The sequence below is a fragment of the Cardiocondyla obscurior genome, linkage group LG09 (assembly GCF_019399895.1).
Source record: "Cardiocondyla obscurior isolate alpha-2009 linkage group LG09, Cobs3.1, whole genome shotgun sequence".
NCBI lineage: Eukaryota > Metazoa > Arthropoda > Insecta > Hymenoptera > Formicidae > Cardiocondyla > Cardiocondyla obscurior.
In genome coordinates, this window is record NC_091872.1 from 4686958 (window position 1) to 4712969 (window position 26012).

The following is a 26012-nucleotide window of genomic DNA, read 5'->3' on the forward strand; positions in this document are numbered from 1 at the left end:
ATTAAAAGAAATGCATTATATATATATAATTTTTTTTTTTTACTTTAACTTCTTTATTCTTTAGTCAATTTCTACTGAACGATGCTACGGTTACGAGAAAATATAATCAGACATTTTTGTGCAAGCTGTCAAATTATTATTCCATTATTTTCCGAATGAAATTCAGATACGTCACTGCCGTTTTAACGACCTAGAATATAGCATATATCTTTATCAGTCATTCTTTATCTTCAGGCCCGTTACTTACATCACCAAAAGTTCTGATGGAAAGATCGAAAAACTTTCCGGCTCTCAGTTTCGTCGGGACGATCGACATGGCTATGATTAACATCAATGCTCGTGCTTTCGTATATGGAAGACGGTACCAAGCGAACGTACACACTGCCAATGCTAACTTCTCTCCCTATTTTCATTAACAAATTATTTACAGTATAATTATTGCAGCATAAAATCGGAAAGACGACTGTTCGACATACCTATTTTCCGTCTTATTACTTAAAAAAAAAAAAAATGTTTAGCTTCTGTAAGCAATTAAATTCGAAACGTAAGTATACGATACCTCTACAGAAAGCTGTTCGCCGATAAAACAAAAGATATAAATGTTGAATCCAATCGACGTGAGTAAAATGAGATAGGAGCACATGGATATAACATTTTGATCTTCCCACTCCTGTAAGATCGACAATTATATTTATCGTGTCCGCGAAATAGCGCGTGCTTCAAACGTAATCAGCATCGAATTTTAGAATATTTTTCTTTTTCTTATTTTCTTTTTTTTCTTTTTTTTTTTAATTATATAATTTCTCGAGCCGTTATCATTGCATAATTATTTAGGCGCACCGTGATAATATCGTGTCCTAGGAGGCACAAAATTATTGTACATCCCATTACTTCTAACAAGCTCGTATTCCCCAAAGTACTCTGCACCAATCGTAAAAAACTATAAAGGGACGCGTAGAAATTTTAGAAAATCTCTACCTGTTATATTAAAAGAAAAATTTTGTAATAAAAAATGATACAATATAATTACGTAATGTATTAACTTTGTACAAGATTTAATCGATTTCAAAGATGCTTATCTCAACATAAGTAATTAAAAAAAAAAAAAAATGATTTGATATAGATATAAAGATATAATGTATATAAGTAAAACTTACTTCCGCATATTATTTTGATGTTCTACAATTAAGGCCAGTCTTTTGTCCAAATTTTTCACCTCTGTTTCGTTTATCAAATTGTCTATCAGGGTCATCAATATTTCCAGCTGTCCGCATAAATGCATAGCAAAAAGAGCGGCGAGACTGCAGATCGCCACTGTGATGGTGTACTTGATGAATCCTGAACAGAACTGTATGAAAAACATAATTTCGTACGCGGGACTGATCTGCCCGTTGAAAAAAACGAAGTAGCTCGGGCACGGCAAATATCTGATCGTAACGTTCTGACTGGTGACGGTCTTTCCTTTGCTTAACGGCACGATTGTACGAAAATACAAGCCGGAAGTGTACATGAATATACCGCACAGGATCAGCAGTCGTCTCGCGGTCTTAGCTTTCTCGAGCATCGAATTACGAGTGTTCGCGCCGGCGACATTTCGCCAATCGTTCTTCACTCGCGCCAGACAATCTCGCACTCGGTTTTTGCTGAGCACCAGGCTGCTATACTTGAGAACCGACAGCACCGTGAACATAATAGACGATATAAGCTTCAATCTGACACGGGCACGTTTTTCCACGAATATTATGTACAAAATTGTCGGAATCAGCTCGCAACTGAGGAGAAAGTAGCACCCCAATATCAACGAAAACCTCTCGAGGCTTTTAAGAAACGAGGTCTCTGTCTCCGGCCAGATGCCCAGTAGACGGCAAAAGACGCGGTTCAATTGCGTGGTGAACTTTATGTCGCTTTTATAATTTTTATTTGGATACGTGTTTGCCATCGTCGCGTATTTTTACCGAGTTTCGACGTTATGTAATGCGGGACGTCGCGCAGCGCCAAGAACAATGACCGGAGTCGTGCTTTTTCATCACTGATCGCGGCGCTTGATTTTCCAACGCGGAGAACAACTCGGTACGTAAACGCGCTTGCGTATCAAACAATTGACCAGTCATTGCAAAGGAATAAGTAATGTGCGTTTAGAATTCTTGAGTAAGCTCACAAAACGAAGTTTGAAAGTGAAATTACTACAAATCGGGAGGGAATCGCTTCCCGTAAAATGTGTTTTTATTTATCAACTTTTTCCTAGCGCAGCAGGGAGGAAAGTTACGGTATCTAACTTTGTTTCTTCCTGCTTTGTTGACTTAATACTGCCTCAGTTATTTTTCGCGAATAAAATCCCTTGTGCGTTACGCAGGGTAATAAAATAATAAAAAAAAACGCACGGCACATTATATACAATATTTACGTCGTAATTAAATTATTGAACTACGTCTCGGTACGTATTACAACGCAGTTGCTTTCGTAATACGAAGCACATTTTTAATTGCTTAATGACTGCTCTCAACTCGCGGTTTAACTAACTTTTAATTTGCGTCGTGAATCACGACTGATGAACAAAGACGAAAGTTGATTGCGAAGTAAATTCACAGCTAGAACTCTCTTGCGTTTGCACGTGTTAATAATTCAAGGGTTGCGTGAAGAGCCAGAGACTGCGAGAGTCGGCGAGGAAAGTTACTTGTCGAGAGGGACAGACTGTTTTCCAAGGAAAGTATTATTATCCATTCAACGATCTTTGTAGCAACTAGGAAAATGTATTTATCTTTATGTCTTCCTACATCGTAATTTGCGGGATCGCAACAAAACCTTGCCGGCCAGGAAACAATTTTCGTTGTCACGTTGAATGTATCACCTCGTACGTCGACGATATCGATTTAATATTATCTAAATTACTGTGGTAAAATTTAACGAGCACGCCACTTGTTCTTAGTATAAGGACCACTCCTATTTTAATTTCAAATGCAGTTTACGTTTTGGTTAATATATTCAACTAGTGAAATTTAAAGATTTATTCGACTACGTTTCGGAGCATATTGAAATACGCCCCAGCTGTTTTCATGACCTAAAAGCACGTTTAATCGGTTTCTTTTTTGATTTGCCGACAATTACAGTAATTATTACGAATATTAAGCATGGAATAATTTAATAAAATTTTTATAACTTTTTATTAAAATTATAAAATGCGTTAGCGTTAAATTAATTGACTTACGTCACCGAACGTTTTGAGCGAAAGGTCGACGAATTTTCCAGCTGAGATTTTAGTCGGCGCGTTAGACATAATCATTAGCAATACAATGCTTCGCGCTTTTTTGTCCGGAAGACGATACCATTCAAGTTCGCAGGATGTGATTGCTACCTTTTCTGCCTGTCGGTGAGTTTTCCATCACGTAGCACAAAATAGCCATAAAGATATCTTTTTATCAAACGTTTCATTTGTTATCTCAGTGATATTGCAACACGATTCCTGTGTTTCTTTCATGATAATTCGCAAAGAAATTTATGAAACTTATTTTTAGCATGCAATAGCGTTTTTTTTTTTTTAATGAAATTTTCATAAAATTAAATGCAATTTAATTTACGAAGATTTAAAAAATAATTTAATAATGGTGAAACGTTGTGTTATTAATATTTGTGAAACATACCTGGGTGCTAAGTTGTTCACCAGTATAGCAAAATAGAAATATATGAATTATTACATTTGTAATGCTTATCACGTAACTACATAAAATTGTTATATTTCTACTTTGCCAATCCTATAAATATAAATGCCTTAAGTCATTATATTATAATTATTGCTAATCAGCTTTGAAATAATGATTAAAAGAAAATTTTAAATTACGATAAATTATCGAATGTCTCTTCTTTTGTTTCTGGTTCTTTTTTTTATGGAAAACCAAAAATATTAATCAATCTGTTAAAATTATTTGATTAATTTACGAACCACTAACATAAAATACACTAAAAGGCAAATCGTTACTGTGTTCACCAAAACTTCCATTAAATACACTTCTTGCAAGGTATCCTGCACCAGTCGTAAAAAACTAAAAATTATCCAAGACAACAATTAATTCGTACAAGTGTTAAAATTGTAAGCATAGACAACACTCGCAAAATTGCGGACTTACTTGCGTACTCTTATTTGATGCTCGACTACTTTGATCAGTTTCTCGTTTACTTCACATTCGTTTTTCCACTGTTTTTGCACGAGGTCTCTCATCAAGTCGATCAGAATTTTCAGCTGGCCGCAAGCGTGCACCACGAAAATTGCTGTCAGGCCGCACGCGCTTGTCGCGACCGAAACTGTAATGAGTCCTGTTAAACATTGAATTATAAAGACCGTTTCGTAAACTGGGCTCGCTTGCACGTCGAGAGAAAAGTAGTAGCCCGGACTGGCGAATTGTCTTATCGTGGCATTCTGATCGGTGACGATCTTTCCTTGGGACAACGGTATAATTATTCGAAAGGTAAGAGAACCGCTGTACATGAAGACACCGCAGATCGTAACCAGTCGCTTGCCCATTCTCGCAGATTTCAGCATTATATCCCGTGTATCCGCGGTCAAAACGTTCTGCCAATCCTCCTCGACGTGCTTCAAACATCGCCTGAGCTGATCGTAGCGAAATATAAATATCCCGTACTGGCTAGCGGACATGACGTCGTAGAGGAGAAGAGGGATCATTTGTAGTCGAATACGCGCCGTTCCTTCTATCAGCCAGTAAAGGACGCCGGGTATAATGTCGGAAGAGAGGAGAGCGTAGGATATAAAGATTAGGAAAAGATTGTGTACTCTCGGATATACAGATCGCTCTTTGCCGATGGAGGGCCAGGCGCCGAGCGCGAGCAATATATTGCGAGTTGGTCGCGTAATGTATAAAATATCGTTCTGATGACTCAGGTTTCGCGGCATTTTTACCATCTGCGGTACCCTCGGGCTCTACCCGTTCACTTAATGCGAAATCTGAACGCGAACTGAATCGCCAGCAGTCATCGAAGTGCATTCTCGCTGACCGCGATCAAGTCATCGTTCGCGCATATCCTCGCGCATTTTAAGAATTTAAACGTCGCATGAGACGAGAGAGCAAAAGCAGTAAAGTTTCTAAATGGAATCGCTCACCGGAGGCGAAATCGTTTTCCATGAACTGTATTCTTATCCGCTTACGTGCGTTGACTTTTACCGCAAACTAGGAAAATCATTACGTTTAACTTTTTCTCTTTCTGGAATCTAACTTCCAATCATAGCGATGACTACGCGAAGCTAACAGTTTCGATGACAGTCCGTAAGAACACGTGTGGAATATGTTTTTATTAAGCAACCAGATTTAAGTAGAACCACAACTGTATATTAACTGTATATAAATTTAATACTTTATTTGGAATGCAGATATTTGACGATGAAAAATATTCATATTACTACTTCTGTTCTATTATTCTAGATATTCGTTGCTATTAGTCTTAGTTTCGTATGCTTACGATTATTTCTCAAACGTTAATTAACTGTTGAACGAATAAGATTAAAATACGTTACGGCCATCTTGACTACCTAAAATCAATGTATCTCTATTAATATATCTTTATTAATTGCTTTCTTTTTCCGCAAGAAATTCTGTTATTAACTTTATTATTATTATTATTATTAAACATAAACTTGAGTTTAATAAAATCACTCACGTCGCTAAACGTTCTTAGAGAGAGATCAATGAAATTTCCTGCCCTAAGTTTTAACGGATGTTCGGAAATAATTATAAGTAAAATTAATGCTCGCGCTTTTGCACTCGGAAGATGATGCCATTCTAAGGTGCACGCTGTTAAAGATACTTTCTCTTCCTAATTTGTTATCAATTATTTATTATTGTTAATAGAACGAGCGATAAACACAATGCTAATTCCAATATTTGTTATTTATTAAATATTTTAAATATCTTTTTTTTTTTAAATTTTTGTCGACAAATAACTACTTGACAACGTACCTGAGAGATGACTTGTTCGCCCATGTAACAATAGATAAATAAATCGAAAGTGAACATTGCCAGCGCAATGATGAATGTGAACATTCGAAGGAAATTATGGTCTTCCCATTCCTGTAAATTACACAAATTGTATTAATATTTTTATAAGATCAAGATCACAGAATTCTTGCTGTGTTAAAGTTAACTTAAACTTATATGTTTTATTATTATTTTTTTTTTTTATTTATTGTTACGTAAATATTTCTACGCACTGTGGTAATGTAATATACTGCGAAGCACAACATTACCGTAGATCCCAGAACTTCTATTAAACTTGGATACTGAGTGACATACTGCACCAATTGTAAGAAACTAAAACGTATGGTAAGAAAAGAATGAATGTATGTGCTTTTAACAAAAATTAGCTATTTGTTAATTCCACGTAAAAACAAATTAAAAAAAAATTTTTTTTTTAGTCTATGGCACATTACCCTATTTTTCGTGGAATCTATCGTGTATTAAATTCTTATCGCTGACATAATCTCTAGTGAAGTTTGAATTATGTTAAAAAAATGGGCGAGCTTATTTCGTTGCACCATCGTACTTCTATGCGAGAAAAGAGACTCACTTTCTTGTTTTGATTTGATGCTCCACGATAATAGCCAGTTTCTTGTTCACGTATTCCGGCCGGCTCTCGTTCACGAGATCGTTCATTAACGTCACGAGTACGTTCGACTGCGCGCAAAAGTGCATTGCGCAAACGGTCATGAAACTAAAAACCGCCACCGTCAGCGTGTACTTGAAAAATCCCCCGAAAAATTGGACGAAAAATACGATTTCGTAAAAGGGACTGCGTTGCACGTCGACTATAACGAGATAGGCCACAACCGGCAGCGGTCTGATTGTAACGTTATCAGGAGTAACGATCTTCCCCGTGTAGAACGGCAAAAGCATTCGAACGAACACGCCGGTCATATAGACGAATACGACGCAAATCATAATTAAACGTTTGCTAAATCTCACTTGATCGATCATCAAGATGCGTTCGTCCGAATTGATGACGTTTTGCCAGTCCTTGTCGATCAGCATTAAGCAGTTTCGCACTTGACTCTTGTTAAACAGCATGTAAGAGTATTTAATCAGTCCCACTACCGCGAATATCACGCTGCCCGCGGCTTTTAGCCTTAATCGTACGTCCGTTATTTTTATAGCTGTGTAGAGAGCAGTCGGCGTTAATTCGCCTACGACAAAAGCAAAACACGTGATGGCCATCACGATTGATTCTACTGCATTCGGGATGAATGAATCTACGGGCTGCAGCGGCCACAAACCTACTAGGCGAAAGAAAAAGCGGTTCATCGCGAAAGCATTCTCTACGTCGCGCTCGTAATACTTGTTGGCGAACATCTTGACGGGTGGATTAATTCTACAATTGTCGAATACAATCTCTTTCTTTCGCTCTGGAGCGCGGACTTGGATAATTTACGGTACGTAATACTTGTTTGTTACTGATCACAGTAACGAATGGTTCGCTGACCACAAACGTGATTTATAATTCACGCGCGCCTGCGTATCAAGGGGGAAAGATTGATAACCCACGTCAAGCAGATGGCTAATACATGAACAGAAACTTTCGAAGGGGTTGCGAGCGGATCTATTTACGTTCCTCGTGAAAAGGAACAGTTTTTCTACTAGAAGCTAAGAAAGAGTTAACGTTTCGCAACGGAAACTTATAACAGCCGCGTAAGCAAGACGCAATTTTTGACGTGGAGTTGTGAAAAAGTAACTGTATTTGTCACGCAACGATATCCTAAACAATATTGCATCTTTGCATTTTTGATTAAAATACAATGCCTTTACGTGAGTTTGTGTAATATTCGAAGCGTCGTGCTAACGTTTCAGAGATTTTAATGCGGCGTAAGATGGACTTCGAAGCCCGCTAATAATTTTGAACAAAGGAAAACATTAGTTTATTTATATTTTTAATTTTTATTAAATATTTTATTTGACTAGCAAAATAAAAATTTATAAAAAAAAAAGAGAAAATAGTAATTGCGTAACATAATTAAGATCAAATCGCTTTCTATGTCATTTTAATTCAAGCTTTATGAGAAACACAATTTTTTAATACACATTTCTATATAAAAGAAATATATTAAAATCAAAAATATGTATTATATATGAAATATATGTACATTGTACCAAGTTTTATTATCATTATAACGTGTTCGTACTCATAGAGATTCCAAAGAAATACATAACACAAATCAATGAATTACATAGCAACACTTACTAGCATGTTAAAATACGTAACTGCTGTTTTCACGATCTAAAAGAAATAATTTACTTATTTTCTTCGGCATGGATTCTTTCAACTAATACGATATGTTAATTAAAAGTTATATAAATGTAATTTAATTATTTAAATGTAATTTTAAATCGTAGCCACCGTGCTAATTTAAAAATAAATAAATAATGTATGCTCTTACGTCGCCGTATGTCTTGAACGATAGATCCATAATTTTGCCGGCAGTAATCTTAATGGGCATGTTCGACATGATTACTACAAGCACGATTCCACGCGCTTCCTTGTCCGGAAGACGATACCACTCCAGCGTGCAAGACGTTCTGGCTACTTTTTCTGCCTGTCATGAATATTATAAAGTCTATAAAACTTTTATATATAATATATTATTTTATGCTGTTAAAGTTTCGCACTTCGCTATCGGTTGACATAACTTGTTTTTTGAGAAATATGGACAAACACACCTCGACCGTAAGCTGTTCGCCGGTGTAACAAAATAAGAACATGTTTATCATCATGGACGTAACTGACGTGAAGTAAGAACACATAGCTATCGAATTACTATTCTCCCATTCCTATAAATGTCGCATTATTGCAGAGAACACGTTTTGCCCTGTCATCGAACTTGTACGAAAGTATAAAGCTACAAACCATTATTATAAAATATCCTAAGAGGCACACGATTGTCGTGCATCCCATCACTTCTATTAGACACGCTTGCTGTATAGTATTTTCTATCATTTGTATAAAACTGAAACGTTGATGATGCAGAGTCAACATATTTGAGAAATGAGAAAATAGCAATATCGCAATATAGCAATATTAGTTTTAACTCCCAATTAGCGAATGATTAATTATTACAAAAATTATTACAAATGTTTAATCGTGTATAATAATTACAGTAAGAATCTCTTACCTTCGAATTCTTATTTGATATTCGACCATTTCCGCGAGTTTCTTGTTCACTTCCTTCTTATCTTGCCATTGTTCCTCAACAAGATTTCTCATCAAAGTCGTTAAGATTTTTAACTGGCCGCAGGCGTGCATCACGAAGACGGCCGCGAGGCCACATAAACCTGTTGTTATCGAGAAAGTAACCAATCCGGATAATACCTGCATTGCAAAGATAAGCTCGTAAATCGGAGTGACTTGTACGTCGAAGGAAAAAAAGTAAGCCGGACAGGGCAGAGGTCTGATCGTAATATTTTGTGGAGTAACAATTTTCCCTTTGGCAAACGGCAGGATCAATCGAAAGGAAAGTCCGCTGCCGTACATGAAAATAGCGCAGAGCGTGACCAGTCGTCTTCCGATTTTCGCGGACTCGATCATCGTGTCTCGCGCTTTCGATGTAGGAACGGTCTTATAATCTTCCTCCATGTGCTTCAAGCAGAGCCTGATATTATTTTCCCGGTATATCAAATGGCCGTATTTAGTGCTGGCCATAGAAACGAAGAGAAGCAAAGGAAACGTTAGCAGTCTGATTTTTATTCTCTTCTCGATTATCCAGAAAAAGAAGCCCGGAAACAAGACAGAATAGAGAAGGGCGTAACTAAATATTATCAAGAATTTTTTCCAGGTTTTATCGCCGTGAGATTCTTTTTTATTAGTCGACGGCCAGATTCCAAGGGTTTTGCAAATGTTTCGCGTCAAGTGTGTGACATAAACGACGTCATCTTTGTAACGTTCGTTGATCATTTTTGTAAATTTTGTGAGATCGTGGCGCGAGCTGAGTGACGACTGATCATTGCACGCAGGAATCGGCAATAAAGTAAATTCGCTATCCGGTTGCGCTTGCGCGTATTAAAGATTAAACTGCTACATAAAGGAATGAGTTCGGAAGCAAAAGAGTTTTCAAGTCAAACTGCTCGTCGAGGGTCAGGATTGCTTTCCACGAATACTGCGTCTATTCGTCAACATGTATGGTTTTTTCAAACAGCTAAGAATAGTTTGTTAGCTTTGACTTTTCTTCCTGCATTATTATAAAACTCACAATTCTAACCGCTGGACGTTGACCGCTCCAACAATAGATTCGATTATGCAACATAGTAATACTTCGATTTGTGAGAGAGAACAATGGATGTAAAAACAATTGCTATGTTCCTGACTCGATAATTTTTTTTCCCCCTTTTTCCTTTTTTTTTTCCGTGGCTATTCAGAGACGTTAGTATATTAGTTGAAGATAGAAGAGTTATATTCTTACGTACAATGTTATATTTTGCAACTGTTCGTACGAGCGAGGTGCCTTCGTTAAATTTATAATTGCCCGAAGCACTGGAAATAAAAGTGACAAGCCGTGTTTCTGTGAAAAATGTATCGACATTGATTAAATTTTCCGATTCTTTAAAGTACAATTAAGTTAATGTTTTCTCTTCTGCAACTTGCGACTGATAAGTCACATCGGGTGAATCGATTAAAAGTACATTGAGACTTTATAAAGGGTTTCGTACAACCACTTGAGATTTTTCCCCATAATGAACAGAAAGTTTTTTTTATAGAGAACAATGGAAAAGTTAACGTTACGCAGGGAAAACTTATTTTATAATAGCAACGTGTAAGCAAAACGCTGTTATCGATTCCATAGAATATCAGTGAAAAAGTGACAGTTAGCTTACAGGTATTATCCGAGTGGAAATTGATTTCCTCCGTTACCTAATAATTAATTCGCCAATTCGTGGTTCCATTTCGTGACTGTCTAGCAAAACTGTCCAGCACTGAGCCAGAAACGTAACGTTCAAAGTGTCTAAATACTAAACAATTATTACTCTCTAATAACGAGCTAGAAAAACTAGATATCTAAACTTTTTTCGCCGCGTACTAGTTTTACTACGCGTCCTGACCTATCTAACGCGCGCTCGACTGCCGAACTCGCTGGTCGCCGGGATCAACGACCGCCGCGGTAGTGTTAGTACGTCCGTGTGTTGACATCTGGCCGGCAGATTTCTCGATCCGAGTTCGCAAGACGGTGGACGCGCGGGGGACGGGCGGCGAGAACCGGTTTGCCCGACGAATTCGGCAGTCGAGCGAGCGTTGCGTAAGATCGACACACAACAGTAATAAACAAGTACGCGGCGAAAAACTTTTAGATATCTATTTACATACATGGTCCGCGCTGGACAGTGACTAGACGATCGACACTAGACAGATTTTGTTTCTTTTTCTTTTAATGACAACTTTATTTTTTGAAGACAGTCACTTAATAATAAATACTTTCTTATAATTTGTGGCTAGTACCAAGCTAGTTACTAGTTAAAAAATATATTTAATCTGCGCGATCTAACCACTAGCTGCAAAATCAGATTAGATGGATTAATTTCCATTTGGATATATTTCAAAGAAATGAGCATTATATTTTTTTGTATAATTATTACGATTGTTCTCTCAATTAAAATATATTGTGCATTTAAATGTAATTGTTTTGTATTGAGAAACAAAATTTTCTTACGTACATTTTTATATTAAAAGCAATATAAAATTGAGAATTTATTTAAGTAAATGTATATACATTGTACCATTCTTCTGCATTTGATATACGTATATTATGAACGTACGTAATACGATGTTACCATAAAATGCACGTGTAATTATAATTTCGACGAGAATTTGAATATTAAAGTTAAAACATTCAATCGGCTACTTTCAGAAGCATATTAAAATACGTGACAGCTGTCTTCACGATCTAAAAACAGATATAATATATTTCTTAATAAAATTTTTTTTTTTTTTTAATTAAAATTTGTTTTCACTAGCAAGTAAATTAATAAAAAAAATTGCTTAATTGACGTTTAATAATAATAATTGTGCTATAATAAGTATTATGAAATAATAATGTATTTAATTGTAATATCATGACTTTGTTGCAGATTTTTTAAAAAAGGTTGTTTCATGTTCTTACATCGCCGTATGTCTTGAACGATAGATCCATGATCTTTCCAGCAGTGATTTTAGTGGGCATGTTCGACATGATTATTATCATCACGATTCCACGTGCCTCCTTGTTCGGAAGACGATACCACTCGAGCACACAAGATGTTCTAGCTACTTTTTCCGCCTGTCATTATTATTGCAAAGTATATATATCATTACTAATAATTTTTTAAATATTAAAAAATAATTGTAAAATATAATTTAAATTAAAATATTAATCTTAAAAAATTATAAAAACTTTCGGTCACATTTCTCAAAATCAGAATTAACTTGATGAACAAACCTGAACGGTAAGCTGTTCGCCGGTGTAACAAAACATAAACATATTTATCATCATGGATGTAAACGACGTAAAATAAGAGCACATTGCTATCGAGTTACTATTTTCCCACTCCTATAAATGTCACATTAATTTAAAACAAATGTTTCTTTTTATCATTTTATTACGAAAATTTTTTTTAATGCGTAGAATTACGAACCATTATTATAAAATATCCTAGAAGGCAGACTATCGCCGTACACCCCATTAATTCTATTAAACACGCTTGCTGTAAAGTGCTTTCTACCAAATGTAAAAAACTGAAATTTCGTGGACATTGTTTTAACATATTTTATACTAAAGAAAATAAAATTAATTTTACCTCGCGCACACATAATACTAATTCTACAAACATTAAATTATTTGTACATATAATCTATTAATAAAAATTAAAACTAAATAAATAAAATTAAAAATAAATTAAAATCCTTACCTTCGAATTCTTATCTGATGTTGGACCATTCTCGCCAATTTCCTGTCCACTTCATGCTCCGCTTCCCACCGTTCTTCAACAAGATTTCGCATCAGGTTCACCAGGATCTTCAACTGGCCGCAGGCATGCATCACGAAGACAGCCGCGAGGCCACACAAACCTGTCGTTATCGAATAAGTGACCACTCCAGATAAAAGCTGCGTCGCGAAAACCATCTCGTAAGCAGGGCTGACTTGTATGTCGAAGAAAAAGAAATAAGCTGGACAAGGTAGAGGTTTGATCGTGATGTTTTGCGCGGTGACGATTTTTCCCTTGGCGAACGGTAGGATCGACCGGAAGGAGAGCCCGCTGCCGTACATGAAGACCGCGCAGAGCGTGACCAGGCGTCTACCGATTTTCGCTGACTCGATCATCGTGTCCCGCGCTTCCACACCGTTAACAATTTTCCAGTCCTCCTCGATGTGTCTTAAGCAACGTCTAATATTCCGCTCGCGAAACACCAGATTGCTGTATTTGCTACTCGCCATAAAACAGTAGAGAAGGAAAGGGAACGTTTGAACCCTGACCCGCGTTCTTTTTTCGATCAACCAGAAAAGCGCGCCCGGAATTAGGACGCAATAGAGAAGAATGTAGGAGATAGCGATTAAAAAATATTTCCAGATTCTCTCGCCGGTGGATATTGTCCTGTTGTACGCCGGCCAGACTCCGAGTAAGCTCAGAACGTTTCGCGTCAAATGCGTGATATAAGTCATGTCATCTTCGTAGCGTTCGTTGCGCAACATTCTTTCGCAGGTCTTGTGTGAAATCTTTTCGCGAACTGAATGACGACTGAGCGCTACAAAAAAGCACCGGCGACGAGGTAAATCATCGCTTGCTTGCGCTTGCGCGTGCATTAAAGATGAAAATGTAGCGTGGAGAAGAGAGAGAGTTTGAAAATAAGAGAGTTTCCAAGTTAACTTGCTCACCGAGGGTCAGAATTGCTTTCCACGAACAGTGCTCCTATTCGTCAGCGTGTACATTTGTTTTCTAGCAAGAATAGTCGATTGGCATCAACTTTTCTTCCTGTATTATTATAAAACTCACGATTGCGTTTGATGGACGTTGACCACCAGCCAATATTTTTGATTGCATAGAACGGTAATACTTCGATTTGTTTGGAGATCAATATAACAATTTTCTGATACTTCTGACGTGGTTCTACGGTACTTCTTACATGAGGGTTAACGTCGATAGATTAAGTAAAGACAAAATTTATTATTATTATTATATTCCGATTACTCTATTTAAATTAATATAAAATATTTATCGTTCATCTTCGACGTTATTCTTTTGGTTAAAATCTATGATGCATTTAATGAGTACTAAAGAAACTTTTTTTTTTAAACTTACACTTATTTCCACGTAGAGGAATTATATTTAAATCGACAATATAAATATATATGTACATCATACCATACTCTTGTATTTGACACATCTATATCACGAGTATATCGATACGATGTTCACCATTATAATACGCTGTAGTAGCTCCAACGAGAAGATAAAGATTAAAGTAGAAACATTTAATTTGCTACCTTTAAAAGCATATTAAAATATGTCACAGCTGTTTTCACGACCTGAAAAACATAATATATATAATATTAATTTGTCATGTATTTTTTAAATTATCACGATAAAATAATTAAAAATTTATTATACGATTAACGTCCATGATATATCGCAATCACGGTGATAATCGTTTAATGACATATTTAATTTTAGCGAGCTAATTCTTGAACAAGTAAACGAATATTTTAGAATGTATGCTCTTACATCGCCGTATGTTTTAAAAGATAGATCCATGATCTTTCCAGCCGTGATTTTCGTAGGCATGTTTGACATAATTATCACCAGCACGATTCCACGTGCTTTCTTGTCCGGAAGACGATACCACTCGAGCTCGCAAGATGTACTAGCTACTCTTTCTGCCTGTCATTAGCATTATTTAAAACATATGAAAAAATTTCTTACATATTTAAGTATTATTTTAAAAGTATGAAATTTTCGACTAATGTCTTGTGGTAAAGAAATAATATTTTTTTTTTTTTTTTTTTAATTGTATGAACAAGCGTACCTGAACGGTAAGTTGTTCGCCAGTGTAACAAAACATAAACATATTTATCATCAGTGATGTAACTGTTATAAAGTAAGAGCACATAGCTATCGAATTACTATTCTCCCATTCCTATAAATTATTACAGAGAAAAATTTTTTTTTTTTTTTTTCCACCGAGGCTTGCGAACGCACAAAATTACGAACCATTATTATAAAATATCCTAGAAGGCAGACTATTGCCGTACACCCCATTAATTCTATTAGGCACGCTTGCTGCAAGGTATTTTCTACCAATTGTAAAAAACTGACGTTGACAGGATCATTAATCATCAATTATTTAATGTTCAATTTTAATGTACGCGACTTTAACGAAAATCCGAAAACTTCTTACCTTCGGATTCTTATTTGATGCTCGACCATTTTAGCCAATTTCCTGTCGACTTCCTGTTTTTCTTGCCACTGTTCCTCGACGAGGTTTCTCATTAAGTCAACGAGGATTCTCAGCTGACCGCAGGCGTGCATGACAAAAACTGCCGCAAAGCCACACAAAGCAATTGTTATCGAGTAAGTGACTATTCCTGATAAAAATTGCATGGCGAAGATCAGTTCGTAGGCAGGGCTGGCTTGTATATCAAAAGAAAAGAAGTAAGCAGGGCAAGGTAGAGGTTTGATAGTAATGTTTTGCGCAGTGACGATTTTTCCCTTGGCAAACGGTAGAATAGATCGAAAGGACAGCCCGCTGCCGTACATGAAGACCGCGCAAAGCGTGACCAGGCGTCTACCGATTTTCGCGGACTCGATCATCGTGTTTCGCGCCTCCACGCTGTTAACGATCCTCCAGTCCTCCTCGATGTGCTTCAAGCAACGCCTGATATTCCTCTCGCGAAATATCAGGTTGCTGTATTTACCGCTGGCCATAAAACCGTAGAACAGCAGGGGAATCGTTTGGACTCTGACCTTAGGACGTTTCTCGATCAGCCAGAAAAAACCACCGGGGATCAGGACGCTGTAGAGAAGAATGTAAGACATCGAAATTAAGAAGTAGTTCCATACTTTCTCGCCGGTGGATCTTCTCTTATTGTACGTCGGCCAGACTCCGAGTAGGCTCGAAACATTTCGCGTTAGTCGCGTGATGTAAATCATGTCGTCCTTATAATTTTCGTTACGCAGCATGCTTTTGTCCATCGTACGTGAGATCTTTATGCAAACCGAGTTACGACTGATCTCTGCAAATGAAAGCTGCCGATAAAGTAAATTCGTTTCTCGCTTGCGCTTGCGCGCGTCTTAAAAAATTTAAGTGTTGCGTGAAGAGTTGTTGCTTCGAAAGCAGCGGAGTTTCCAAGTCAAACTGTTCGCCGAGGGTCAGAATTACTTTCCACGAAAAGCGTTCTGTGCGTCAACGTGTTCATATTTTTCAAGCGGCTAAAAATAATCTGCTGGATGCAACTTTTCTTCCTGTATTATAAAATTCTGAATTGCAATCTCGTGGACATTGACCGCTAGCAACAGTCGTGTAGTTCGGAAAACTTCTATTAGTTTAGAAATCGATATATCGTAACAATTTTATTACTTTTAACGTACTGATTTTATCGTATTTCTCATATTATCATTTTAATAATATCAGTGCGTTAAATAATATTAAAATCACATCTATTCCCGTGTGCTTTATTGTACTCTGCAATAACTTCTTGTAACAGCAAAATAAACTTGTGGTTGCGTGAGAAATAAAAAATGAAAACTGCAAATCGTCTTCATGGAAGAGGTTGATTTGCCAACATTGAACAAGTTTTCCGATTCGTCGTAAAATAATTACGCTTGATCCTGCCGTTTCTATTGCAACTCGCTTTTCTTTAAGTTATAATGACAGGTGAGCAAAAGTTTTTACGTTTGCATATATAGACGTCAATGCGTACTTAGTCCGGGGTTTTTGTTTCTTTTTAACGCAACAGATATTCTAAGTAACGAAATTATTATTCGAAAATAGTACATGTATTTGCTACGTTTATTTCGACGCTATATATTAATCTGAAAAATCTACATTTATGCATCTATACCGTTTGACTTCAGTCGACAATGGCACGAAGAAGATTTAAATACGTTACGGCAGTCTTAACGACCTAAAACGTAAGGAACTCTCGTAAAAATATTTTCTGTTCTTTTCCGACACTTCGTACTTTACTTACGTTACCGAAGGTCTTGAACGAAAGGTCAATGAACTTCCCTCCTTTGAGTTTTATTGAGGAATTCGATATGATCATAATTAATATTAGCGATCGCGCTTTTATGTCCGGAAGACGGTACCATTCTAATGTGCATGCTGTTAACGCTACTTTTTCTGCCTGGTTAAATTAACGTCTTAATGAATTGCACGGATTAAAATGATAATGCTGACGCTACTAGATAAAAAAAAAATAAAAAGTAGATCGTACCTTTTTTGAAAGTTGTTCACCAATAAAGCAGAAGAGGAAAATGTTGAAACTGATCGACGTGAGTCCAACAAGATACGAGCATAGAGCTACGGCGTTGTTATCTTCCCATTCCTGCACATTCGACGATTGCATTAATTTTTATAATATGTTCTAATACATCGTATATTTTGTTGTGTCGTATAATACTTTTCCGGAATCTTTAAATTACTTTTTAGCATAATAATTTTCTTTTTTGCGCACCATAATAACAAAATATCCTAAGAGGCATACGATTATAGTGCATCCTAAAATTTCCAGCAGACTTGCATATTGTATACTGTTCTGTATCATTTGCAGAAAGCTAAAATGCAGATTAAAGATATGAGTATTATTTTAATTAGTTACTTAAACAATTTTTTTTTTAATTAAAAATGAAGAAATACAATAATAAGATTTTCGAGATTTTGCACGTTTCATAAATTATTATATATAAAGAATATAAAGAGTTATTAATATTTAAGAAAAAAAATAAAAAATTAAAGTTACAATAATATCATAAAATCACAAAAATTGTCTTACTTTCGTATTTTGATCTGATAATTTACGACTGCGGCCAATTTCTCGTTCACGTTTTTAAGTTCCTTTTTGTTTACCAAATTGTTCATCAGGATTATTAGCATCTCCATTTGTGCGCAGATATGCATGACGAAAAGACTAGTGAAGCCGTAAATCGCTGTGGTGATCGAACACTTGATGAACCCCGAAAATAACTGCATGACGAACACGATCTCGTACGCTGGGCTGAGCTGGACGTCGAACAGAATAAAGTGACCCGGGCACGATAGAAGCCTGATCGTGGTGTTCTGCTCGGTAACGATTTTTCCGTAGGACAGAGGTATGATCGTTCGGAAGGACACCCCGGAGGAGTACATGAATATGGCGCATATTATCACCAGGCGCCTGCCGATTCTAGCTTCGTTAATCATTATGTCATGATCGCGCTTGTCGGCGATATTTCGCCAGTCGTCTTCGACCTGCGCGAGATAATTCTTCATTCGATTCCTATTCAGTATCAGCTGGCTGTACTTGAACATCGTGATTATCGTGAATAACGTAGTGGCGATGACTTTCAGCCTCGCGCGTGTCTTTTTCTGCACGATGACTACGTAGAGGATCGCCGGTACCAGTTCGCAGGTAAGGATAACGTAGGAAACGACGATCAGCACGGCTGTCTCGAGGGTCTCCGATAAGCGGGAGTTTGTACGTGCATATGGCCAAATGCCCAGCAGACGAAACACGAAGCGGCTCAGCTCGAAAACGTACTCCACGTCGCGTTTGTAATTTTTGTTGGCGAACATCTCGCGAGTGAGAAGACACTTGTTCGTTCGCTACCGATCGCGGCTGATCTGCTGTTCGATTTGAAAGAGCTCGCGACACGCGTGCGCGTTGAAACAATCTCTCGAAGCCACGTAGAACAAATCGCCAATTGCGTGCGTAAGAAACTTGTAAAGGTATCATTGCGCGAGACTATTTTTGTTTTGTAACATTGTGCGGAGGAAAAAAAATTTCCCGGAAATTACGAAAGGGTTGACGTTCTGAGAAGAAAGTTTTCTCGTGATAGTGGTGCGATAAAACTTTACAATTCTCCGTAAAAATGTACAAAGAGAAATGTAAATTCTTTTTTTTTTTTTTTTGTATTGAATTAGTGCTTATAATTTTTTACGATATATTATATTTATATCTCAAGTATTCAGTTATCTTTTATAATCGATAATATTTACGGCCTTACTATACATTCACACTCTTCTTATTAATAATTCTTAAAGTTAAAAAAAAATATATATATATATATATATATATATATATGTTTATTTGGAAAAATAATTCCTTGCCAATCTCATTTTTATTTTCCACATTTATTCCGTAAGTTGTTGAATCATGTTGAAATAAATTACAGAAGTTTTAATAACCTGAAATAATTTTTTAGGTTCTTAAAGCAATACAACAGTTAATTTTTAATACAATAGGTAAAATTATATCACTCACATCGCCGAATGTTGTAAAGGTGAGGTCGATGACTTTTCCGGCGGTGAGTCGTGGTGAAATGTTCGAAACGGCTGTGACTAATGTCATGTCTCGCGCCAGGTTTGTCGGAAGATAATGCCAATCAAGAGTACGAATAGTCAAGCTCACTTCATCTGCCTGTCGTGGATCGTTAATAACTTACGTGTGGAAGGTAATAAATATATATATATGTATTTATTAAAATGACGTTAACGGGCTCAAGAGATATAACGTATCTGGATATTACCTGAGACGTTACATACTCTCCGATATAACATAAAATAAAAATATTAATAACGACAGACGTGAGAGCTGCCGCGTACGAGGACATGGCCACTAAATTCATATCTTCCCATTCCTAGAGAGAATAAAAATCAATTTGTATTTATGGCATTCATTACGTCGCAATGCACTCACGCTAATTAATTTTTGTACCAGTCTTATGCAATATAAGCAGAGGCATATGATCACGGAGCATCCCGTTATCTCGACTAAATTACTGTAGGATAAAGTATTCTCCATCAATTGCAAGAAACTGAAATATTTATCGAGCACTTGATTTAATCATTTGGAAATACGAAACATCTAATACGCGCTTGCTTCTCAGGTGATATGCAAAATAAATTAATATATTAAAGTACTTACTTTTGTAGCCTAACTTGATGCTTAATTGCGACCGCTAATTTCGTACCAACGTTTTGTCGCCCGCTCGCGTCGATAAGACTTTTCATCATTTGTATCAGGATCTCCATCTGCGCGTACGCATGGATCGCGAAGACGGCGGCGAGGCCGCACATCGTCACCGTGATCGTGTACATGAAGAAACCGCAAAGAACTTGCTGGAGATACACGAGCTCGTAGGCAGGGCTGTTTTGCGGATTAAAGAAAATGTAATAACCGGGGCAAGACAATGGTCTAATCGTAGTATTTTCATCGACGACGATGCTTCCTTTCGACAGCGGCACTACTGTGTTATAAGACAGCCCGCCGCAGTACATGAACGTGCAGCATAAAACGAACAATCGTCTCCCGACGACGGCTTTGCTCAGCATCACTTCTCGCGCGTCACCGACGGCTATCGTTCTCCAATCTTCCTCGATGTGCCGAAAGCAGCTTCTGATGTCCTCCTCGTGGATGAGTAAGTTACTGTACTTCCCGATTGCCATGATCGAGTACAGGATCGGTGGCATCATTTTAAATTTCTCGCGCGACTCGTCATTGACTACCGCGTAATAGAGAGCACCCGGGACCATGTCGCAATTGAGGAAAAAGTAGCAGATGATGACGAGCAAAATATTCGCCGTCTTTTCGATCAGGCTCGGCAGCTTGTCGGTCGATGGCCAGATACCGAGGATACGAAGTACAACGTGACTTTGCCCGACAACGTATTTTATGTCTGTCTTGTAATGTTGATTGAGTATCATCCTGACGGTAGAACCTTGCGATTTATCCACGATGTGAGGTGATAAGAAGTTCTTGTCTGTAATTCTGATAACGTTAAGGCGACTAAAAATCCTTCGACTAGCGATGGAAAAAATAGGCGCACGAAAAAAACGGAGGTAATCAAAATTTTTAATAAATTGTTTAAGTTAAATATGTATGGTACACATATGTGCTTAGGTCTAAATACAGTTTCATTTTGCTGATTGCAGCTTGAGTTGCGTCGGTATAACTTAAATCTCGCGCGTGGTTGCGCCTGCGTGCTTTAAAAATTTAAAAACGTCACAAGAAATACAAGATTGCAATCGGAGAGAAACCTCACGATTGATTTTGCACATGATGCAATTTCTCACGCATCGTGGAACGAAAACTTTGACTTTGCAACTTGAAACAGCGGTGTTTATTGTTCAACAGGAGAACTTGATCTCCATCAAGCTACGTGGCCAGTAAAACTTTGATAGGAAACTTTTATCTGAGCCCTTTTTCTCTTCGCTGCGGTCATTTCCATACACAAATAATATCGCCGGTCGGCTGTATCTTCACCGCTTCGATCAGAATTACGTGATTTTCTGCCGTGCGTAGTTCGTTCGATGAACCTTTCCAAAGCCTTCGTTGCGTAAAAGTTACAACTTTGATAACGTGTAATTTGCATTTTCTAATGTGTTGGTTAAGTTTTTTTTTCTTTTTTTTTTTGAGAAAAATAGCAGCTGCATTTGAAATAGATCAGAAAGGGAAACGATATGGTGAAAACTTTTATCCGATGATAACAAAAGTTACGATACGTAATTCTGATAATTTTTCTAAAAACAATTCTACATGATGAACGTGGAAGTTTTTTTTTTTTTACATAACTTTGTGCAGTAACGGTAAACGTCAGCTATCAATGTTATTGTGTGTGATTTTTAAAAAAATATACATTTTTACGAAACAGAAAAATATTCGGATTAATGGATTATTTTTGAGTCTCGCTCGAATCGGAGTTTTATAACGACGACGATCTGGGAGCTTGGAAATGACAATTGAGTCTCGGAATCGCGAAAAAATATACTCGAGCGTCGAACAGGAAGACGCCTCGAGCTCGGCGAGCTAATAAAAAAAAATGTAAACAGAACTCGGCGTCGAGAACTCCGCGAGAGAAGGACGGTGTTCAATTGACGATCGACTCTATCGACTGTCTCACTCTTACGCGGTTCTCTCTTTTCATCTAAGGGCCAAAATGTCTAACAGCCATTTCAGTCTGGTTGCGGAGACACAAGCGCGAGGACGTGTCGCTAATCGCTCTGCAATTTCGCGTATTTTTGACCGCGCATAAGAAGTTTTCGCATACGAATAAGTGTCGACGTCGTCGACTCGGGAACGAACGATTACTTTCGGCACTCGTGTCATTCTACTCATCGCTCTGTGCTTCGTTTCGTGGCTCGAAAATGTGCTTCGAAAAAGTAAGGCTATGTAGCGGGTGGAGAGCACGGAGCGTCCGATCTGATATTCGCCGCGTGACGTCATCGACCTCGGCGTCCATCATTACAGACCCGCTTCACTCGCGACTTCCTTCAGCGGGTTCCAACAATCATAATGGCCACTACGCGACATCCGTGACGACGACATCCGTCAACGGCGATCGCACCTCGCCCGCCTTCTTCGTCGCGGCCGAGACTCTCATCCCGTTTAAAGCAAATGACTTGAGGAACTTGAGGGAGAAATAGTGCGCGGGGAACGTTTTATATCGCGGTCCATCTCATTCGTTATCTCCTTCTGCGGATTCCGGCGATCGCCTGTGTCAGAGCGTGATATCTGCAATATCGAGAGTGCAAATTTGTGCGCAAGACGTCAGGATAATCCAGAATACCGTCACGGAAAGAAGGAAGGAAGGAAGGAAGGACGGAAGGACGGAAAATAACCTCTAACCTAACCAAAAGCTACAAATGTAAGTGAACCGGCGACACGCCGTGGATCATTCTTTTGTAATTATAAAGAAAATATTATAATTAATTATTTTTTTCAAATATGTATGACGCGCACAAATTGAAATCTGTTGAAAAACTGCGTGCGTAGCGTTATTTAAAATTTGAAAATAATTTGTTAATAAAGTAGCAAGTTTGATAAAATATTTCGATTGGGTTAAAAAAGTTTAGCACAGCGAGGGGAATAAATAATGCATCAAGAAACTTTAAAATGCGGGGGACGTAGTTTTAAATCGTAAAACGATTCTATTGTAAAATCATAATTCGCAATTCGATTGCGTGACTTTCTGCGAAAAGGGAGAGCCATGACCGAGTATTTCTATTATTAATATTAATTAATGGCTGAACCCTTTACTGCAGTATAACTAATAAATACATTATTAACGTAATTGTACATTAAACGAGACACGAAAATAATTTAGTGTTAATGTCGTTATAACGACTGGTCTAGAAACAATCTTAATGTTGTTTTAATTAATTGCCGGTGAATTAGCAATGTGACCGATTCATCGTTTGATCTGTAAATGTCGTTTTAATGAACGCTGCTAAATAATAAATTCTGATAAATACCATAAAAAAAAAACAATGAAAATAATATTTTATAATAAGGAAAAGAATAAAAAATTTTATATTTCAGTAAATGACGGTTAAAATAATCGTACATCTTACGTAGTCAGCATTCGTATAAAATTTAAATACGCCATTGACGTCTTGCACACCTGTTAATATTCGCGAATGTTAATTAAGAAGGTACGTTTAATTTTCAAATTAATGTAACAGGAGAAGTTTTACTTACTTCGCAAAAACTTTGCAGAGAGATGTCAAACATTTTAGCAGCTGTCAAGGTTGACGGGCGATTCGATCTGACCATCACCATAATTAAATTATTCACATTTTTCGTTGGTATTGTATACCAATCAATGGAATACGACGCCTCTCCAATCTTGACGCTCTTAAAAAAAATAGAAAAAGAAAAAAAAACTAAGTTAAATATAAATTTTAAACAGAATAAATTTAATAATAATATTGATTAATTATTCGTTTTAAACTCGGTTCTAAAGTAATGATGAAAACAAATTTTTACCTCTTCTTTGAGACGATCGCCGATACTTGATAAAGTAAACACGTTTACAAAAATCGAAATGGCTAATATAAAATATATAACCACTCCAAATAGTTTATTGTCTTCCCACTCCTTAAAGAAATTCACGTAGAGAAAGTTAAATTTTTTTTTTACAAGTAATGTTAATGAGAATATATCGAAAGTACCTTGAGAACTCCGTATTCAAGGAAACAAATGATAATAGTACATCCAACCATCTCTGATAAAAAGACAAAATTCAATGAACTCTCAATCATCTCGACATATCTGTAATAAATATCGACAGGGAATCAGGTTAAATATAATTAAATATAATTCGGAATAATCGCGCGTCCAAATAATTAATTAAAATAAATTCGCGAGAAAAAGATTTTAATTTGTCTTCGAGGTATATTTACTAAAAAAAAAATATTTAATTTCCTTCCAACCTGAGAGCTCGCAAGTGGTGCGTGACTATCCAGTCGAATCGTTCGTGAAAACGATCATTGTCACTGATCAGTGATTCCATACGACTGCGGGCGACTTCGAATAGGCAACAGGCATGCATTACGCAGCTGGCAATTAAGCTGTAAACGCCGCAGTTCGTGGATAGGATAATTGTGCTGAACAGAATCTGAACGACGAAGAGAATCTCGTAGAACGGTGAATCCTCCACCACGAAGAAGATATAATCGCTGAGATAAGGTAGAGGCAAGTGAGTAGTATTGTCATCTTTGACGATCCTGTCCGCCAGAAACGGCATGATTATGTGATAGGGTAACGCACCGCCGTAGAGCAGTCCCAAATATACGATCGTAAACTGCCTGCCGATCTTGGCGTTCTTCATCATCACTAATCGATCCGCCTCGCACTCCACGTCCCTGTACTGTATTTCCATCTCCTGCAAGCAGGACTTGATATTATTTTTATTGATGATCATTGTCCAGAATTTAATAATACCGAGCAGGCTGAACACCTGAGCGGCTATGACTTTCATGTATCTCGTCAGATCTTCTGCGTCGAAGAAGGTGTATATAATATGCGGCACGAGGAGGAAACACATCAAACAAAATATGACGCTTGTGTGAAGAAAATACGCGATTTTATTCATCGCGGTGTCATCTCTGTAAAGCGGCCAGACTCCGATGGGCACCAATAGAATTTTCGCGACTCTCACCACGTACTCGATATCGGATCGGTAATTGAAGTTACGAAATAACGCGTGCTTGTCGGCCGGCGACATACTCGCGTTCGTCTCGTTTTTTTTAATTATTCCCTTTCAAGTTTAATTCCCGACTGACGGCAATGAAATGATAGGCGTCGTTGATCGAGAGGCACGCAAGTTAACCGCAGGCGCTTGCGTGCGACAAGTTCGCCTCTTCGGCGGCTAACTTTCAGCAAAGGGTTATTCTTCTGGGAATCGGCGTAACTTTTATTGAAAAAAAAAAGAAATATATATATCATTTCGTTGCCTACGCAGGCGCAATCGAGAATTACAGAGACGTGGTCATTATTTACTTTGTAATGCCGTCGACGGCAAGAGCGTACAGTGTTCGGAAGAGTGAATATATGTATTTCTTTGCTTCAGTGCGTAAACGAAAAAAATCTAATTCGAGACGTTTGCAGTGCGTTTTAAAATTTACCGCATTGATACATATAACATTTTAATTATTATATTAATTGACAATATTCAGCATTGTCCAACGTATCAAAAATATTAATCTAAAACAACAATTTTTCCATTTCGTACTTTTTAACAACTCCAGATCACGTCTCAGTAAATCATTTTTATTGACGTTCTTTGCGAGCGAACGGCGATTGACAATTTAAAATGATTGTGGGGTACGAAGTCTCGAATTACTTACAATTTATGTTTTATAAAACTTGAGAGAAAAAAGTTTCGGAAAGGGAGAGATAAACCGCGGTAAGAAGTTCCGAACGAAGGATATGCATCGTGCAATTGTGAAGTTAGACATGTAACTCAAAAGGACGTTTTAAATAAATACTTTCCGAAGGGAAAGCGGAATCCTAGCTGAAAGGC

At 37.3% G+C, this 26012-nt stretch overlaps 9 protein-coding genes across 9 annotated transcripts; all 9 read right to left on the reverse strand.

Moving 5' to 3' along the window:
* Positions 1-98: 98 nt before the first annotated feature.
* LOC139105815 (odorant receptor 4-like) lies at positions 99-1951 on the reverse strand. The gene is made up of 5 exons (XM_070662112.1): positions 1158-1951; positions 841-940; positions 560-670; positions 248-403; positions 99-190 (listed from the first exon to the last, which is right to left on the reverse strand). The coding sequence occupies exons 1-5, from the start codon at positions 1937-1939 to the stop codon at positions 137-139; spliced, it is 1203 nt and encodes a 400-aa protein (XP_070518213.1). The 5' UTR covers positions 1940-1951; the 3' UTR covers positions 99-136.
* A 1025-nt stretch (positions 1952-2976) lies between these two features.
* Positions 2977-4912, reverse strand: LOC139105822 (odorant receptor 4-like). Its single transcript, XM_070662120.1, has 5 exons — positions 4122-4912; positions 3938-4037; positions 3639-3749; positions 3206-3361; positions 2977-3058 (listed from the first exon to the last, which is right to left on the reverse strand). Exons 1-5 carry the CDS (start codon positions 4910-4912, stop codon positions 3005-3007), a joined length of 1212 nt encoding a protein of 403 aa, XP_070518221.1. The 3' UTR covers positions 2977-3004.
* Positions 4913-5553: 641 nt separating this feature from the next.
* On the reverse strand, positions 5554-7355 carry LOC139105830 (odorant receptor 4-like). Its single transcript, XM_070662129.1, has 4 exons — positions 6571-7355; positions 6215-6314; positions 5964-6074; positions 5554-5820 (listed from the first exon to the last, which is right to left on the reverse strand). Exons 1-4 carry the CDS (start codon positions 7347-7349, stop codon positions 5557-5559), a joined length of 1254 nt encoding a protein of 417 aa, XP_070518230.1. The 5' UTR covers positions 7350-7355; the 3' UTR covers positions 5554-5556.
* Positions 7356-7435: 80 nt separating this feature from the next.
* On the reverse strand, positions 7436-10789 carry LOC139105809 (odorant receptor 4-like). The gene is made up of 5 exons (XM_070662105.1): positions 9164-10789; positions 8899-8998; positions 8712-8822; positions 8432-8587; positions 7436-8271 (listed from the first exon to the last, which is right to left on the reverse strand). The coding sequence occupies exons 1-5, from the start codon at positions 9940-9942 to the stop codon at positions 8218-8220; spliced, it is 1200 nt and encodes a 399-aa protein (XP_070518206.1). The 5' UTR covers positions 9943-10789; the 3' UTR covers positions 7436-8217.
* A 1080-nt stretch (positions 10790-11869) lies between these two features.
* LOC139105828 (odorant receptor 4-like) lies at positions 11870-13829 on the reverse strand. The gene is made up of 5 exons (XM_070662126.1): positions 12924-13829; positions 12651-12750; positions 12455-12565; positions 12140-12295; positions 11870-11923 (listed from the first exon to the last, which is right to left on the reverse strand). Exons 1-5 carry the CDS (start codon positions 13814-13816, stop codon positions 11870-11872), a joined length of 1314 nt encoding a protein of 437 aa, XP_070518227.1. The 5' UTR covers positions 13817-13829.
* Positions 13830-13839: 10 nt separating this feature from the next.
* LOC139105813 (odorant receptor 13a-like) lies at positions 13840-16554 on the reverse strand. The gene is made up of 5 exons (XM_070662110.1): positions 15409-16554; positions 15222-15321; positions 15037-15147; positions 14736-14891; positions 13840-14539 (listed from the first exon to the last, which is right to left on the reverse strand). Exons 1-5 carry the CDS (start codon positions 16200-16202, stop codon positions 14486-14488), a joined length of 1215 nt encoding a protein of 404 aa, XP_070518211.1. The 5' UTR covers positions 16203-16554; the 3' UTR covers positions 13840-14485.
* Positions 16555-16913: 359 nt separating this feature from the next.
* LOC139105503 (odorant receptor 4-like) lies at positions 16914-18931 on the reverse strand. The gene is made up of 5 exons (XM_070661650.1): positions 18005-18931; positions 17687-17786; positions 17447-17557; positions 17201-17356; positions 16914-17134 (listed from the first exon to the last, which is right to left on the reverse strand). The coding sequence occupies exons 1-5, from the start codon at positions 18781-18783 to the stop codon at positions 17081-17083; spliced, it is 1200 nt and encodes a 399-aa protein (XP_070517751.1). The 5' UTR covers positions 18784-18931; the 3' UTR covers positions 16914-17080.
* A 627-nt stretch (positions 18932-19558) lies between these two features.
* On the reverse strand, positions 19559-21682 carry LOC139105505 (uncharacterized). The gene is made up of 3 exons (XM_070661652.1): positions 20135-21682; positions 19925-20024; positions 19559-19847 (listed from the first exon to the last, which is right to left on the reverse strand). Exons 1-3 carry the CDS (start codon positions 20911-20913, stop codon positions 19641-19643), a joined length of 1086 nt encoding a protein of 361 aa, XP_070517753.1. The 5' UTR covers positions 20914-21682; the 3' UTR covers positions 19559-19640.
* Positions 21683-23526: 1844 nt separating this feature from the next.
* LOC139105504 (odorant receptor 49b-like) lies at positions 23527-25979 on the reverse strand. The gene is made up of 5 exons (XM_070661651.1): positions 24421-25979; positions 24160-24259; positions 23975-24085; positions 23687-23842; positions 23527-23609 (listed from the first exon to the last, which is right to left on the reverse strand). The coding sequence occupies exons 1-5, from the start codon at positions 25212-25214 to the stop codon at positions 23556-23558; spliced, it is 1215 nt and encodes a 404-aa protein (XP_070517752.1). The 5' UTR covers positions 25215-25979; the 3' UTR covers positions 23527-23555.
* Between the last annotated feature and the right edge of the window lie 33 nt (positions 25980-26012).

Bases quoted from the DNA above. Each gene is read 5' to 3' on its own strand.
- LOC139105815 (XM_070662112.1), bottom strand. From the start codon at position 1,939: ATGGCAAACACGTATCCAAATAAAAATTATAAAAGCGACATAAAGTTC. The intron at 941-1,157 runs GTAAGTTTTACT...GTCCCTTTATAG, and splicing joins CATCAAAATAATATGCGGAA to TTTTTTACGATTGGTGCAGA. The intron at 671-840 runs GTGCGCCTAAAT...TCGATCTTACAG, and splicing joins TAGGACACGATATTATCACG to GAGTGGGAAGATCAAAATGT.
- LOC139105822 (XM_070662120.1), bottom strand. From the start codon at position 4,912: ATGGTAAAAATGCCGCGAAACCTGAGTCATCAGAACGATATTTTATAC. The intron at 4,038-4,121 runs GTAAGTCCGCAA...GATAATTTTTAG, and splicing joins CATCAAATAAGAGTACGCAA to TTTTTTACGACTGGTGCAGG. The intron at 3,059-3,205 runs GTAAGTCAATTA...ACGTGCTTTTAG, and splicing joins CGCTCAAAACGTTCGGTGAC to GTCATGAAAACAGCTGGGGC.
- LOC139105830 (XM_070662129.1), bottom strand. From the start codon at position 7,349: ATGTTCGCCAACAAGTATTACGAGCGCGACGTAGAGAATGCTTTCGCG. The intron at 6,315-6,570 runs GTGAGTCTCTTT...CATACGTTTTAG, and splicing joins CATCAAATCAAAACAAGAAA to TTTCTTACAATTGGTGCAGT. The intron at 6,075-6,214 runs GTGCGTAGAAAT...TGTAATTTACAG, and splicing joins CAGTATATTACATTACCACA to GAATGGGAAGACCATAATTT.
- LOC139105809 (XM_070662105.1), bottom strand. From the start codon at position 9,942: ATGATCAACGAACGTTACAAAGATGACGTCGTTTATGTCACACACTTG. The intron at 8,999-9,163 runs GTAAGAGATTCT...TCAACGTTTCAG, and splicing joins TATCAAATAAGAATTCGAAG to TTTTATACAAATGATAGAAA. The intron at 8,588-8,711 runs GTGTGTTTGTCC...TATTCATGACAG, and splicing joins GCGAACAGCTTACGGTCGAG to GCAGAAAAAGTAGCCAGAAC.
- LOC139105828 (XM_070662126.1), bottom strand. From the start codon at position 13,816: ATGCACGCGCAAGCGCAAGCAAGCGATGATTTACCTCGTCGCCGGTGC. The intron at 12,296-12,454 runs GTTTGTTCATCA...TAATAATGACAG, and splicing joins GCGAACAGCTTACCGTTCAG to GCGGAAAAAGTAGCTAGAAC. The intron at 11,924-12,139 runs GTAAGAACATGA...ATCTGTTTTTAG, and splicing joins CGTTCAAGACATACGGCGAT to ATCGTGAAGACAGCTGTCAC.
- LOC139105813 (XM_070662110.1), bottom strand. From the start codon at position 16,202: ATGGACAAAAGCATGCTGCGTAACGAAAATTATAAGGACGACATGATT. The intron at 15,322-15,408 runs GTAAGAAGTTTT...TGTCAACGTCAG, and splicing joins CATCAAATAAGAATCCGAAG to TTTTTTACAATTGGTAGAAA. The intron at 15,148-15,221 runs GTTCGTAATTTT...AATAATTTATAG, and splicing joins TAGGATATTTTATAATAATG to GAATGGGAGAATAGTAATTC.
- LOC139105503 (XM_070661650.1), bottom strand. From the start codon at position 18,783: ATGTTCGCCAACAAAAATTACAAACGCGACGTGGAGTACGTTTTCGAG. The intron at 17,787-18,004 runs GTAAGACAATTT...TCTGCATTTTAG, and splicing joins TATCAGATCAAAATACGAAA to CTTTCTGCAAATGATACAGA. The intron at 17,558-17,686 runs GTGCGCAAAAAA...TCGAATGTGCAG, and splicing joins TAGGATATTTTGTTATTATG to GAATGGGAAGATAACAACGC.
- LOC139105505 (XM_070661652.1), bottom strand. From the start codon at position 20,913: ATGATACTCAATCAACATTACAAGACAGACATAAAATACGTTGTCGGG. The intron at 20,025-20,134 runs GTAAGTACTTTA...TAAATATTTCAG, and splicing joins CATCAAGTTAGGCTACAAAA to TTTCTTGCAATTGATGGAGA. The intron at 19,848-19,924 runs GTACAAAAATTA...TATTCTCTCTAG, and splicing joins GCTTATATTGCATAAGACTG to GAATGGGAAGATATGAATTT.
- LOC139105504 (XM_070661651.1), bottom strand. From the start codon at position 25,214: ATGTCGCCGGCCGACAAGCACGCGTTATTTCGTAACTTCAATTACCGA. The intron at 24,260-24,420 runs GTTGGAAGGAAA...TATTTATTACAG, and splicing joins CACCACTTGCGAGCTCTCAG to ATATGTCGAGATGATTGAGA. The intron at 24,086-24,159 runs GTACTTTCGATA...AATTTCTTTAAG, and splicing joins TTGAATACGGAGTTCTCAAG to GAGTGGGAAGACAATAAACT.